The 16,046-nt window shown below is 40.5% G+C and overlaps 1 protein-coding gene across 1 annotated transcript in view; it reads left to right on the top strand.

The window, feature by feature from the left end:
• The first annotated feature begins 593 nt into the window (after nucleotides 1-593).
• Phactr2 (phosphatase and actin regulator 2) overlaps nucleotides 594-16,046 on the top strand; it is a 381,904-nt gene continuing 366,451 nt past the window's right edge. Inside the window, exon 1 of the mRNA XM_090338008.1 lies at nucleotides 594-800. Coding sequence (XP_090194134.1) covers nucleotides 788-800 — 13 coding nt within the window. The 5' untranslated portion in view covers nucleotides 594-787. The remainder of the gene's footprint in view (nucleotides 801-16,046) is intronic.

The raw sequence follows: 16,046 nt of genomic DNA, 5'->3' as shown, positions 1-16,046 counted from the left end.
CTTGTGCTCAGGGCCAGAGCACTGTCCACTTGAGCCTCAGCGCCACTTCTGGCTTTTTTTCCCCCTATGTATGTGGTACTGAGGAATTGAATCCGGGTCTTCCTGCACGCTAGGCAGGCACTCTACCACTAGGCCAAACTCCCATCACAATTTATCAGCTCCTCTTCCTACCTTATCCGCTCCCCCTACAGCCACTAAAATTTACATTAGACAGGTCAATTAAATTAAGGTCATTCCAGGATGTTAATGCCAGTGATGATAAAGGCTGAAGCCCATTTAGGTGAACCCCTAAAGAAAGGATCATTTATTGTAGTAGTTTGAGAGATTTCTGCTTGTTGTTCTTCTTTTTAACCTTTTAGTTATCTCTGCATCTTCTGACTCCAGTGTGGTTCTGGCAGTTTGGGGAAAGCACTCTGTTTAGCATACCATGTGCACTCCCCTCTCCACCCCCAATGCAATGAGCAGCACAAGCAACATTGCAGTGATTTTCTGTCTTTCCCTTTTTTTTCTAAAATTCCTCCTTCACTTAGAACAGAGGTAGAAACCCCAGAGGATTCGAGTACCTACTTGATAGGCTCCGTCTCTCTTAATCAGCCTGTAATGGAGCTAATGGCTGTTTGTCATCCTTGGAGATATAAATTTCCTGGCGGTGGCTCCTGCAGACAGTGCATGAAGTATGCTGTGTGTGCCAGCCAGGGCTGATAAGTAGTAGACGAACAGGGTGCTTCCTTAGCCAGATGAGCCAGGGCTTGCCGGCTGGCTGCCACAGAACTCGGCATTCCTGAGCATGGATCATACCGGTAGGTAAAACCAGCCTGTATTTTCCCTAGCTACTAGCTTCTTTTGCGGGTCTGCAGTCCTTTACTGCAGAAGGTTTACCTGTGTGCTGCTCTGATGCTGTGCTGGGAGGCATGGACTATGTGAATCCGAGGCAATGCGAGTCTGTCAGGCAATTAGTGTTTGCTTTGAAGTATAAGCGCTGAGAAGGATGGTTAGTGAACCCCAGTCACCTCTTTGCCTGGCCACACTGCTGTGTTATGGAGGCTCTAGGAAGTGTGATGTCTGATCCTTTTGTGCTTAGGACGGAGGTTGCAAAAGGCATAGTTAATGATGCAGGGTACATGGAGTTAATGAGCTGAACAACAACAACAAAAACCTGGAAAATACTACCATATGCTTTGCACTGGTGATATAAGAATTGTTTGGTCCAATGCTTTTATCCACATAACTGGATGCTATGTCAACATGTTTCAATCTCCAGTGATTTTAATGTTGGGGTACAGATATGCGTGGACATTCGGGACCTTTAAAACTGTATTAGTTTGTCTTGTCTTTTACCTGACAGCTAGACAAACATCACTGGAGAAGTATATTGGGTCATTAATATTTAATTCATCAGTGTAATTGATTAGCATACAATTACTTTGCTGTGGAACTTTTCTTTCTTTCTTTCTTGGCTGTATTGAAATTTGAGAAGGCTGCACAATGGGGTTGTTCTTGTTAGTCCTGGGTGCAGAATTCTTCTGGCTATGTTTTGGTTATGTCTCCAGAAACTCTTTTGACTGTTGTTCAGCTGGTCCTTAGCTACAGGGCAGTGCCCTTCTGTGCCTGGAACCCTAGCAGCTCTCCTTGGTAGGGGCTGCATCATTTTCGATGCCTCCCAAACATTACAAGACCCCCCCCTGCAGTTGCAAAGCATTCCCTGAGGAAATATAGCTATTTCAGTCCTCAGTGAAGGTAATGTAGGCAGGCAGAGATTTTGAAGGCAGCGTATTTGGGTGGCCTGATGACAGAGCAAGAGAGAGTTGGGACTCAAATCACTCTGCCTTTGACACTGAAGGTACTATAATATAAATAGGAATGTTATAAAGTCTGAGATGAAAACTCTAAAGTGCTCGAAGTGCATAAGGGGAGTGTACACCTATGTGTGTGTTTGTGCATGCATGTGTACACGTATGTGTGTGTGTGTGTGTGTGTGTGTGTGTGTATGTAGTAGTAGTAATAGTAGGAGAAGGCTGCCTTTGTGCATATGCATTATACCCCCACTTTAGTCATGAACCCCTGTTTCAGGGCTTGTCAAGAAAGCACATAGGTATGCTATTCTATGACAAGGCACAATCTGAAGATCACCTCTAATTATAGCAGGAGAATGAAGGAAAAATAAATAAATAAACCAGAATCCCTAATTTAGCCTCATTTCTAACTTCTGCTACCCACAATTAATTATCCTGACGTTCTGGCAGAATTATCACTTCAATTCAAGCAAATGCCTGTCTTAAGTGACTCATATATTTATTTATAGACCATTTAAGAAAAGGCAAGAAACAGTGAAGCAGTGTATTGTAACAACCCCCCTTTTTTTTTCTTTTGGTAGGCTTCAAAAATGTGAAAGGTTATTATTTTCTGTTTTAGCTAACTATAGCTTTGCGGGTTGTTGGTATAATCTGTAGCTATATTTGTTTGTGCTGTTAAATGCCATTAATAAAATGCCTCAGTTCCTGACAAGTGTTAAGAATACTTATGCATTATATAGAATGACTTTCATAAGCAGTGATTTCTATATTATTTCCAAGTTTAGGTCTATAAGACCTATATAGGCATGCCTTTGAACAGAACAACATGCTTTTCAATTATATGAATAGTTCAGAAATAACATCTTCTTTACTGTTGTCAGTAAACATCTTCTTTACTGTTTCGTCCTCAGCTGTCAGCGATCACATTGATGCTCGCTTTTTGACAGCATATGCACCTCTCTTCCAAGTGGGAAATGTAAACAGGCCTTCAAAACTGTATTCATTCTAAAGAAAGCATTTATTAGTAGGTAACTAAATCAACAATGCCCAGAGCTGAAGCATCTTTTACATTTTGCCACGTGGCCCAATTAGCTTGGAAACACTGCAGCTTCTCTAATTTAAGTAGGATAATAATGATGTTGAATGCTTGCCTACATTTTTTTTCTAATCAGAAATGGATTTAAGGAGTGCAGCGAACATCAGTCCTATCAGCTGGACCATCCATTTCTAAAAGCCAGGCTTCCTCCAACCCGACTTTCCACGTGGAGGTTTGGGTAGGCACTGGCAGAAACACAACAACCGAGCCCATCAAGTTGTATGCCTTGAATTTATTCCCATCACTCAGAATGCTCTGTCAGAGATCTTTGCAGTTTCTGCTGTTAAATAAAGAAAGAGGAGTCGCTGGGGAGCCTGGGGGGGGGCTGTAAGAGGGTGACCCTGCTTGGTGGGTCTGTCCGGTCTCCCCATTGCAGAAAAGAGCTGACATTCCCACTCTCTCAGAGAAGAAGACATCTCTCCTCCCTAATTGCTGGCTTAGGTCTTCCTTTAAAAGCTTTTCCTGGAATAACAATAAAATATTTATCAAACTGTGTGTGTAGAACATGTCAGAGCAATTTCAGCAATCGCTAACCTTTTCTATACCTTGCACGGAGGATCCTTTATCATTTCAAACACGTGATCATAACCACAGTCATGTCATTCTGCCAGTCTCTTCTCACCTGAGCTGTGAAAAGAGATGCTGAGGGCAGTGTGCAGTGATTACCTGGAATCCAGTGTTCGGGGATGTCGCTCAATCCATGTTCTACAGGGCAGAGTATACTAGAGACAGTTCTGCAGCAGCTGTTGGACTCACTGGATCTCAGTTATTTGGTGGGGGCGGACATTGGCGATGCTATCATTTGGAAAGGAGGTAGTTACCACTGATGGCCCCCTACTCCTTCTTCTGTCCCCATGGTCCTGTTTGTTTTTTAACCTTTGAGGTACAGTCATATAAGTCTGAGCAGTCCACTGCCAACTGGCTTTCTACTGAAAGATTCAGTAGGAGTGTTACCTAGAGGCTGATTGAGGAAGGTTTACAGCAGTGGGATGTGGAGGGCCCTGTCATTGTAGGCGAAAGCCAACTCGGCAACATGCTGTTCAGTGACCACAAATGAGTGATATGCACTGCTCATTTACTAGTTGCTCATGTGCATGTGGGGAATGGCTATAAAGGGCAGAGAAAAAAAAAGAATACATGGAAAGAATGTAGTAGAATGATGGTATATGATAATATGCAATGAATGTTAAGAGCTGTATACTCAGCTCAATACACAGTGCATATTGGTTTTTCTAGAGTGCCATCAAAACACTGAAGCAGGTGGCTTCCTGAACAGATGTATATGCTCCTTGCAGGTGGTAGAGCGAGTGCTGTACAGGCCAGTGGAAACAAGTAGTTCTACATGAAGACAGCAGTTAAGTAGCCGTTGCAAGAGTGTAACTGGAACAGATGATGTGGGGGGTGCACTGGGAATGAGATGGAGGGTACATGTGCCAGGTGTCGGTGGAGCATGGGTAGCTAGGTGGACCTAGTCTTCTCATGGATGGAAATTAAGAAGACATCTGGGGTTGGTAGTTTGAGAATCTAGTGTAATGACCTGAACACCAGAAGATATAAAATGAGCTGTTTGTTTTTGTTTGTGGTGGTTCTGGAGCTTGAACTCAAAGCTTCATGCCCTGGTTTGGCTTTGTTCTGCTCAAGGCTGGCACTCTTACACCTTGTGCCACACCCCACTTCCAGCATTGTGTTCATCAGTTCAAGAGTAAGGCTTAGATTTTTCTATGCAGGCTTTCTTTGAATTGTGATCCTTGGATCTCAGCATACCTAGTAGCTAGAACTGGAGACCCCCCCTCCCCCAGAGCCCCGACTCAAAATTAGTTTCAAGGGAAAATCAGTGAGACTCATTTTGGAATGATTAGGTTTGAATTAAGATAATAGGCTGTTGCCTATTTACTATAGAGAGTGTTCACTGATGTCTTTTTGATTCACTGCAAGTTTTATGCACACATGTACACAAAACACACAAACACAGTTATTTACATGGATTTGAAACAAGGTGACATGATTATTTTCTTTGGCTTTTGACTCCAAATTTAAAATATTTTCTGTTTTACTTGTCATTTGCAGTAAATCCAAACAATAGCTCATGCTTCACCCCACCTGTGGCGGATCCATGGGAGACTTTCAAATCCTTCCATTTCAACACAGATGGAAATAAGACGAGGCTCAGAGACAGATGCCCTGAAGCACTGAGATAATGTGGGAGAAGGGCAGGTTGTTCCATAGTGAGCATAAACTCAAGAACATTTCATTTCAAGCAGGTTAGAAATTTAATAGAAGATCTGTCCTAGCAGCCTGTGTTTTCATGGCCAAGTTTCTGAACAACTCAAGATGGTAGGTGGTTGAGACATTGCCTTATGGACAAGACTTCCCATGAGAATGAAGGCTCTGAAGGAGAGTGTGTCCTAGAATGTTGGACTTTGTTTTCAAGCTACATTTGGTACAATTTTCATTGTTTTCCTCTAAAGAATACTTTAGTCGTATCTTGGTCTTGTTACCTGCAACTTTGTTAATTGCAATATGCTTTACTTTCTAGATGTTATCACATGTTATATATACATGTACTAATAAATATGTACAAGATATACACACAGGCCTTTGCATGAATACTCTCCAGATAAATGTGTGTGCTGATTCTTTGCTGTGGGGGTGATTAGCTTTGATGAAGAAGAATGCACCATTACCAAGTCTTTTAAACAATTTCCTAAGAACTTAGAACAGTTTCTTTTTAGTTAAAAATAAATTCTTACTCCTTTAAGTACTTCTTTAATTTATAATTGAATATTTGACTATGAAAAAATTAGTAGCAGTTTGTATTTAATTTATTGCAAAGCTCATTGTACTATTTTAGAAATGTATGGTTTATTAAATAAGTATTTTTTTTGCCAGTTCTGGGGCTTGAGCTCAGGGCCTGAGCAATGTCCTTGGGCTTTCTCAATGTTAAAGTTCTATCCCTTGAGCCCACAGTGCTACTTCCGGCTTTTTCTGTGTATATGTTACCAAGGAATTGAACTTGGGTCTTTGTGTATGCTAGGCAAGCACTCTACCAGTAGGCCAAACTCCTGATCTTAAGTAAGTATTTTTTAAATAAGTATTTTAAAAACAAGGAAGAAAACTTAGTGCTCCTTTGGAATATATAAATACACACACATACATAGACTTACATATTATTTATGTAGTTACATATTTTTGACAGTGCTATGACCTCTCCCTTTTGCCTGGCCTTTTTGCTTATGGTGGTCCATTACCACTTGAGCCAGGCCTCCACTTCAGTCTCATGGCTTTGTATGCCTGGCCTAGCTCTAAACCACAGTATTTAGACTTCAGCCTTCTGAACAGCTAGATTTTATAGATGTGAGCCACCAGCATCCAACACGCTTTTATAGTTAATGCAAATCTATATTTTACTTTTGACATTTTGTCATAAAGGACATTGATTTGCACTGTATTGTTAACATTTTAAAAATAAAACATTCATAACTTGTAAATAAATGTTCCAGAAAGCAGATTTATTAAATTCTAATCCTCTACTTGAAAAGGGATACCTTCACCTGGGAAGGCCTAGTTTTCTTGAAGCACTGGTATTTTATACTTACTGGTTATCTATCTATGATCACCTTCTATTTAGTCTGCTTTTCCCAAGAAGAAAAAATTCTGGAAGGCAGATCTACATCCCATGTGCCATGTCATTTCTATCAGAGTAGGTGTTCTCAATTTCAGCTACCTGATAGAACACTTGAATATCTTCATTAGAGTATTTATTTATTTACTTACTTATGAGATTCTGAGGTTTGAACTTAGGCACTCTACCATGTAAGCCACACCCCTGACCCTTTCATTTTGCTTGATTTTTTAAAAAGTCTCCCTTTTATGTTCAGTCTGATCTGAACCACCATGTTTTGATTTATGCTTCCTCAAGTTTATCCTTCCTACAAGTATATGATACTGCGTCCAGCTTTATTGGCTGACAGGGACTCTCTTGAACTTTCTGCCAGAGGTTGACCTTGAACCTTGATCTTCCCAATCTCCACTTTCTAAGTAGCTAAGATTAGGCTACTTGGGCCACCCTGCCTAGATGTATGTCTTTTTAAAAATCCCAGTCTTTGTGCATCAGGTGGCCAATTATAATTAGTCTCTACAGAGGGGTCAGATGGCTTTTTGTTGTTGTTCAAAACCTCCCTGTGATATTCCCGACAGGTGAACACATGTGAGAATCACTATCACAGTTTTGTCTGACTGTATGACTATCTATCTTTGTCCTTTCATCTCTCCAGCCACCAGTTAGTGGGAAGTCTAGCTGAGAATTTGTGCTCTGGAATTACCTGCTTCCAGGTAAAAGGTGAGGCTGTAAAAGTGACCAAGATCTCTTAAGAAAGTAGTAGCAGCATGGGCCAGGAGTTTAGCCTAGTGCTTGCCTACCATGCATGAAGATCGGGGTTCAGTTCCTCGGTACCACATACACAGCAAAAGCTAGAAGTGGTGCTGTGGCTCAAGTGGTAGAGCTCTAGCCTTGAGAAAGCCCAAGGACAGTGCTCAGGTCTTGAGTTCAAGATGTGGCATGTATACATAGCATATGAAGTAAAGAATACAGAGTCATCAGAAGAAGGGAAAAGACAAATTAAGAAAAGGTCCAGGCTGGGAGCAAGGCCTAGTGTAGAGTGCTTTCCTAGCATGCACAAAGCCATGGGTTCCAGTCCTTGGTACCACATACCCAGAAAAAGCCAGAAGTGGTGTAGTGGCTCAAGTGGCAGTATGCTAGCCTTGAGCAAGAAGTTCCCAAGAACAGTGCCCACATCCTGAGTTCAAGACACAGGACTGCCCCCCCAAAAAGAAAGAAAGAAAGAAAAGGTCCTATGTTTCCTTATCTTTGGAGTTCTTTGCAGTATGTGTAATGTTTTATATACATATAATGAGGTAAATGGATTTTACAACTCGGTGCTTTTCTCCTAAGATTATCCTCTTTTGGTCTCACTATATATGAGTGTCTAGAATCCTGTTTACTCTGTCATCTCGTGCAACCATCCATTTTTGAAACCAATTTAACACTGGACATTTAAGTATGAGGCTAAAAGGAAAGCTTGCTACTTCTGACTTTGAGATTCTTTACCTGGTAAAAAAGTGTGAACATGCCCTTGGTTTCTTGGCCTGTCCCTGATACTTCCACAACACATGTCCATAGGCAGAAGATTCAATTTATTTTCTCAAACAGTAAAGCATTTTCAGCATTCACTGGGATCGATTGATGAATCACTTTTTTATATTAAGGAAGTTCAAAGACATTTGTTTAAACAACTGTATGACTATAACAATAGTTGAAACAAAAAAGAGCCGGAAAGTTGGGGGAAAAAAGCCAGCTTTGTCTTTACCCTCCAGGAGTAAAATGCTACCTCTAGCATTAAAAGGCCCTTGTTTCTGTCAGTTTTTTTCTCATAGCCCTCAAACTCTGTAAATATGGTGTCTGCTATACTGATATAACTTTGTCCTTTTCCATCCATAAAGGTTTCATGAAAACATCAAAGCTACACAAACTTAAAAAGAACTATACAAATTCCTAATGTACTTATGGATGCTTGGGTTATTTTTAAACAAAACGAAGCTTAGGAAAAGTATGTTTTAAATGCATTTAAAAAATCAATTTCTTAAAAAAAATGCTGTGCATGCTTCAACCATATCCCTTTCCTCTTCAGAAATGCTTACAAATATAGCTCATTTCTCACAGTTCTAGAGTGAGTTGTATAAACACTTCAAATCTTCAGGCCTGCTTTGGCAGACATGAAATTAAGATGGAGGAGGAGGTTCATGGATGGAGGGGTGTGGGGGGCGGCAGGGCGCAGCCATGCTTGACTTAACCACACATATAGACATGTTGCACTGACATGGAATATGCTGGTTGGGATATGTACAGCCATTTGTTAGCCCACAAACTCCAGCCCTGCAAACCACTGGTTCCCATTGACTTTGTAACAGAGGAAAATGTGAATACCCTTTCACCTACTTTGCAGGCAATATTGTGTCTCAGAGAAATAGACTTTATATATTTTTGTCCTGATTGTCTCAGAGGTCAGGTAAGTGACTTTGGATAGTGTCCATAAAATAATGCACAGTCTTGAAGTTATCTTCAGTATCATTTGTAATCAGGTGATCAATGACTGAAAAGCCAATTATAAATTCGGATAGGGGTTCTTTCATGAGACAACTGTGTCTAAGAAATGCTTAATATAAGACAGTGTGTAAATCTTCAGGGAAATCAGAGAGTGGGAAGGCTGGAGAGCCTTAGCACTTTCCAGTTGGGGGTTGGTTCCATCATAGGGTCTGGAGAATCGGATAGATTTGGACAAACTGGAGGGAAAGACTGAAGTAGTTGCTTAGTGAGGAAGCAAGCAGGCACAAGGCCAGGAGAATTCTACAGGTTTTATGCTCTTAGATGCATTTGGATGTGAGTTAGCAATAAAGAAAGCTCAGGTGAGCAATGCTAGGTTCCAGAGTCCCTGGCCCCTCTGTCCCCTCAGTGGGGAAGGGCAGCTCCTTGTTCTGGTTCTTTTCTCTCACTCCAATGCAGCACAGGACTGGGAAGACAGCCACTGTGGGAAAACTCACCCCATCCACCACCAACACTTCCATCCCTATTTTGCATAGGAGTCATTCTTAGCTTACAACTGTCTTAGCTTAGTCACATTTATTTGCCTTCCCAAGTCAAACAAACTCTTCACACTGGGTCTAGTGTGGAATAGTCTCAAAAGACACTAGACCAGGAGTGAAAAAACAAAACAAAACAAAAAGATGCAATTTATGGTGGATTTTTTCCATTAGCTAGGTCCTGGGCTACTGTGTGATTTGGGTTCTCTCTCCTATAGTATGGAGTGATTGTATTTGGCTCTAAAAGTATATTGCTCACATCATGAGAGTGTAACAGTGAATGGACTCATTTAGCACTGACATGAGTTTAACATCTTTTACCAATATGAACTCATTTCCTCTTTTACCATCCATGAAAATTTCACAAAGCAGCAAAGCTATCCAAACTCCGACTGGACTTTGGGATGCCTGCAGGTCTCTGGAGCCCTACCTACCTCTTGCTTTGCCTCTGTCCTCAGTTCGGCTCTAGCTGGTCTGTGGACAGTATACTCTGGTCTCCAGCAGCTCTATCTCCTTCCCAGCTGCTCCTTTCTTCTCTTTTGTGTTTTAGGAAATCAGATAATCAGGACCATTATCCTGCTGTCCAAAATTAACACTACCCCAGACCCCAAGTGGTGGGGGCAGGGATGCAGTAACTCTCCAGGATTCACACACACAGCTGGAGCTCGGGTTGGGACTAATCCGTTTATTTGATCTCCTAGGTTTTTGTTGTTGTTGTTTGTTTGGGGATTCTTGTTTTGTTTGGTTGCTGGGCCTGGGGCTTAAACTCAGGGCTTGACACTGTCCCTGAGCTTCTTTAACTTAGGTCCAGTGTTCTACCCCTTGAGCCACAGCACCTCAGGTTTTTCTGGATAGTGTATCGGAGATAAGAATATCATGGAGTTTTCCTGTTGGGCTAGCTTCCAACCACAGTCCTCAGATCTCAGCCTGCTGAGTACCTAGAATTACAGGCATGAGCCACCAGTGCCTGGCTTGATTTCCTTTTTCGTTCTATCAAGTAATCTCCAGTGATTCTTCTAAAACTCAAGGTTGCTTTACTTGGTCCCTCAGTGTCCCCAACATGATCACCCACAACCTGTAGTTGCAAAGTCTCCAGCATCCCATCTCCACTTCATTTCATCCCAAGCGTTGCACTTTTTTGTTGTCTCTCTCTGTTGCATCCCATTCTTCATGCCTAAATCCAGGCTTCCACTCACAAGGAGTGGCTTAGGAACAAAAAGGATGATCTTGTCTGTGGTTTCCTGAAGGCTGGCATGGCACGTGTGGCATACAGTAAGCACTTAGGGCACACTGGCTTCCTCACAGTGGGTTACCACTGTTACCAAGCTGCAGAATGTTCTCTGGAACACAATGATGTATTTATACCATCTCATTAGGCAGATTAAAAAACATTAAGGAGAAAATGAGAGTTGGGAGAAAGCAATTGAACACAAAGATGCAAAAAAATTTTTTTCAAATCTAGCTTAATGATATTGGTGAAAAGTCTTAAGTGATTCAGGAATAGTTCTTTTGATTTTTTTTTCCCTATTTGATGGACATTAAGCCAGATTTAGAGTTTTTTTAAATGCATATTTTTGTAGAGCTTCCTGGCAGGGGAAAAAATAGACCATATAAGAAGCACAGTAGAAAGTGTATTGAACTTGATAGCTTGTGAAGAAAGAAGTATTGTTTTCCTTAAAAAAATAAAAAAGTTTGTAAAGGAGACTTGATTACATTAAAGGAATAAGACTTGTAAAACTTCACCATAAATTGAATGATGGAAAGGACCCAATCTGGAAAAGGTTCAATCTAGTAACACTGTTTATCTGTTTCCTTTCAACATTTCAAATAGCTTCCCTAGAAAGATTTTTTCAAAAACATCTAAAATTTATCAACATGCTTAAATTGCTACTTGGTCTTTATAGATGGAGAGGGAAAGCCCTTTAACCATAACACCCAAATGAGAGAAAGTATTCTAAACTACTACAACAGTCAGCTCATGTATCCATAGCATAAAAACTTGACTTCATATTTATAGACACATTTTGTTTGTTTGTGTGTGAGAGCAGTGGCTGGAAAACATATATCTCAGGCTATTAGCCTTCAGTCAGTTTAGACCTCTGGAACAGTAAGGACTGTAATAGGAACTTTTATTTTTGTCTTCTTTTTATTTTTTCTTCTTCTTGGACAGCGTCTTATAAAGCAGCTAGTCTTAAACTTATCATCTTTCGTCTCAGCCCTCAAGTGCTGGGATTACAAATATATACCACCCTACCTGGCTGAGATGAGCTCTTATATTTTCCTTTGCATGTTCTAGTTTTCATTTTTTAATTAGCATATATTGCTTTCAAGGTGTTTTTAAAAGCCCAGTAAATTATCGTATAGTCATGGCCCAGTGTAAGATGTTACTGAATTTACCTCTTTATCAACCCGAACTAGATGTGAACTCTTTGTTTATTCTTACACTCCAGACTCCACCACAATGATGAATTAGTAGTCACATATGATATTGTTACAACATGAGTATTCTCACTAAATTTCCTTCTGCCTTCTTAAATTGAGAGTAGACTTGAGAGTCAAGGGTAGAATAAGCAATCTGGGAGTATGCCATCAATCTTTTTGTACGTTGTGGAAAGCAGTTAATTTAATTTTCACAATGGAATGCAATAACTTTGTTCAAATGGGTGGATTACATGTGTTCACATGGGCACTGGAGGAGCTCCAGGTCTGATAGCAGGACCCGCAGCGTGCACGGAGCCCAGAGGCCACAGGGTGAGAGTACAAAGACATGGAATGAAGCTGTTGGTTGTTGTATCCACAAGGTGAGTACAGTGACAGAGATGAAAGATGAACAGTACAATCAAGGGCTGGGGGCATGACTCAATTGGTAAAGCACCTGCCTAGAAGCATAAGGCTCCTGGATTCAAACCCTACTGCCATTAAAAAAAAAAAAAAGATGATAGTTAAGAAATGCATTAATGAATTAGAAGTTCAGAAACAATGTTAGGAAAAACCCAGTACTATTTCCTTTATTCCTTATAGATATTTACTGAAGCCTTCATGTGTCTTACATTAAAAACATGGTCATATAAGACTAGGATTGAGGGTTAGTAGTACAGTGTGCTTGCCTAGATGTATAAAGCCCTGGGTTTAATACCAAGCCCCCACCCCCAAACACATGCACGTGCACACACGTGCACGCACATACATATACATGCATATACATACACACAATTCACTTGTTTGTGCAGTCAAATTGGGTAGTTTTGTTGACAGAGTTGTTATTTTTGTAAGCTGTATCACAGTATTACCTGCTGAGTGAGAATTTAAGCTATATCGCGATTTGGAAAGTTAATTCAAACAGTACTTGGTATCAGAAAAGTCCATCCTACAGCTATGTCAGTCTCCCCCAGGGCAGCGTGAGTCCAACTGATTTCGTTCTGCTAGTGACCATGGGAATCTAGAAATGGTCACAGCCAACTAGATGTGGCATCATGGCTTATTTCTTCAAAATACCTCTTTCCTGTTTCTTTTACTTGTCATAATTTTAGAATATAATTTAGGCATTGTACAAATAGGAATTAGAGAACTCCTAGGTTGTGTAGTCCTCTGGGGGTTAGAGAATATAGCAGTGTGAAGATTCATCAAAGGGCCAGGAGTGTAGCCTGGTGGTAGAGAGCTTGCCTAGCATGCTTGAAACCCCGGGTTTAATTCCTCAGAACCACATACACAGAAAAAGCTAGAAGTGGTGCTGTGGCTAAAGTGGTAGAATGCTAGCCTTGAGAAAGTTCAAGGACAGTGATCAGGCCCTGAGGTCAACCCCCATACTAGCAAAAGGGGAAAAAAAGGAAATCATTAAACTCTTACACTTATTGAGCTTATATTCTATTGGAAGAAGCAAATAATAAACAGGCAAATGAATAAGTATTAGCTAAAAGCCAGCAAAATAACCAGAATATTCAGGCAGAGGTAACACAAGCACAATTTTTTGGTGCAGTCATTCTCTACATAATGATGGCTTGGCTTTTCACTGTTTCAGTTCACTGTCAACAGTCAACTGTGGCCTGAAAATATGAAATAGAAAATGGCAGAAATAAAGCTGGTAAGTTTAAAGTTGCACAGCATTGTGAATAGAGTGATAGTATCTTCACCTACGTTGGGTGGCCTAAGATATATATATACCTCTTTCTTTGCCCACTGTGTCCATGTGTTATACGCTATCTGCTTGTTAGTCATTTGGCTTTCCTGGTTATCAGATCCAAAACACACCTGCATTAAAGTAAGTCCGACTTAACATCTCAAGCACATTCTTCTCATACATTATTGTAATTGCTGTATTTTATTATTGCTACTCTTGACATCTCACTGTAACAAGTTCACAAAATAGATATTGTTGTAAGTGAACATGTAGGAGAAAGTAATGTATGTATAGGATTTGATACTATACAGGATTTCCTAGATCTGCAGAGGAGGGTCTTGGAAGATGGCCTCCCACGAATCAGCAGAATCTATAGTAACAAGTCTGTTTGATCTTCTGAATGGGATGGATTATAAGCCCTAAAGATTTGTATGCATAGCTTTCTGGAATCTTTTTTTCTTCTTCTTTTTTTTTTAATCAGTGAGATGTGGTTTCAGGTTATTTCACTTTGCTTGAACCCTCTAAGTGTCATGCTGTTTCAGGTCTCAAGGAGTGACCTAAGGTCAAAGAAAAATGCCAAGAATTTCACCTTGTTTTGTGTAACAACAGAATGGAGGCACATAATTACACACCTTCCCCACTCTGCCAAAGCTGCAGTGGCCCAGATTTGTTAGAAATTTAGCACAAAGCTGCATTGTTCTCAGAGGACATTCCCATGAGATAAGGAAGGCCTGGCAGAGCTGAGGTGATAGCTTGATTGCTGAAGTATTAAAACATGTCTTTCCTAATGACAAAGACACGTTGTTTATTCCAATAGAAAGCAAGTTAACACATATTTATTTCTAGAAAGCTTTAGTCTCCTGGGTGCTGTCCAGCAGTGCTATGTGGACCCCGGGGGAATTCTATGCGTTCTGTCAATTAAAGATGGACATTTTAGCAAAGACACAAGCCTTTATGCAGCCACAAAGAAGTTGCTTTTAGGAATCACTTTGAGCAAGTTTTCGTGAGTTAGACTATTGGTATTACTCAAAACATGCTTGGAATTTCACTTTTCGATTGGTCTTCAGAGCCAAATCACAAAACAGACCCAGCCTTCTCATCCAGTTCATTATTCTGTCATTTACCAAGTGTTCCTGGAGTCTAATACTTGCCAGTGGGGTTTCTTGTTAAGTGTATGTTAATAAATCAGAGCCATTTCTTGGCCTTTGAGGAACTCACAGACCTGCTCTGTGGAAGCAGATGAGGTATAGAATGAGCAGTATTTGGTTATCTATGAACCAGACAGGATGGAGGGAAGCATTGGTTTAGCTGGATATAGGGGAGGCTCCCTGAGGACATGACAGTTGGGCTGGAATATTTTAAGAACAGGTTCAGGTTTGCTAGTGGGAAACATGAGTCTGGTAGTAGTCTCATACTTTGTATTTTATTTTCAAAACCAAGATAGCCACATGCCAGTGGCTCATGCCTGTAATCCTAGCTACTCAGGAGGCTGAGATCTGAGATCGTGGTTCAAAGCCAGCCCAGGCATGGAAGTCTGTGAGACTCTTCCCTCCAATTAACCAGCAGAAAACCCAGGACGGTGCCCAGACCCAGAGTTCAATCCCCCGTCCACATCCCCCGGAAAAAAAAACCCAAAAACAAAAACAAAAAAAATAGGATAGCATTATTCAGGTTGGTAACAAACCTGAATTAACTCACTTGGACTATAATCAACTTGACTAATTTCAAAGAATAAATTTACTTGTGTGGGACGTGAATCTTTTCTATCATCTGACAAGTGCTACCTTTTTTTTTTTTTAAAGAGTAACCCTTTCAAGGTATTCAAATTTGTGACATTCAGTCTATTCACAATGTTATACAGTCAGTAGCTCTGTATGGCATTGAAACATGTTTACTACATGTATGGAAGAGTCTACATATAATTCTCTGTTGTTCTTTTTTTCCTCTTCTCCTTTTCATTTCTGTGTGACCAATAGATGTAGCTATTCAGGTTGTTTCATGTCATTGGAGTCATAGGATATGTGACTTTTCATGTTTGATTTCTTGAGTTCCATGAAATAGGACCTTCCCTCCTTTCCATGGCTGGCAATATTCTGTTGAAGGAGCTGGCCCCATTTCCTTGATTATTGACTGATGGACCTTTGAGTTGTAGCTACCATTTAGCTGCTGCATTTGAGTGCTATAGTAAACCATGTGTATGTACATATTTGAGTTTCTGTTTTATATAGGAAGATCCAGGAATGGATGTGTTGGATTGGGTCTTATGCTGTCATGACAACTTACTGAATAACCACAAATTTCACTTTATATTCCAACAGCAATATTGAGGTCCAGTCTGTCATGTCTGCATCAATGCACTTGTTTTCCTTTTCTTTGCCACCACGACAACCATCCTACTAGATAC

The sequence above is a fragment of the Megascapheus bottae genome, chromosome 8 (genome assembly GCF_031878675.1).
Source record: "Megascapheus bottae isolate mThoBot1 chromosome 8, mThoBot2.hap1, whole genome shotgun sequence".
Taxonomy (NCBI): domain Eukaryota; kingdom Metazoa; phylum Chordata; class Mammalia; order Rodentia; family Geomyidae; genus Megascapheus; species Megascapheus bottae.
The sequence above is the reverse complement of the archived record's forward strand: the minus strand, read 5'-3'. Positions and strand labels throughout refer to the sequence as shown.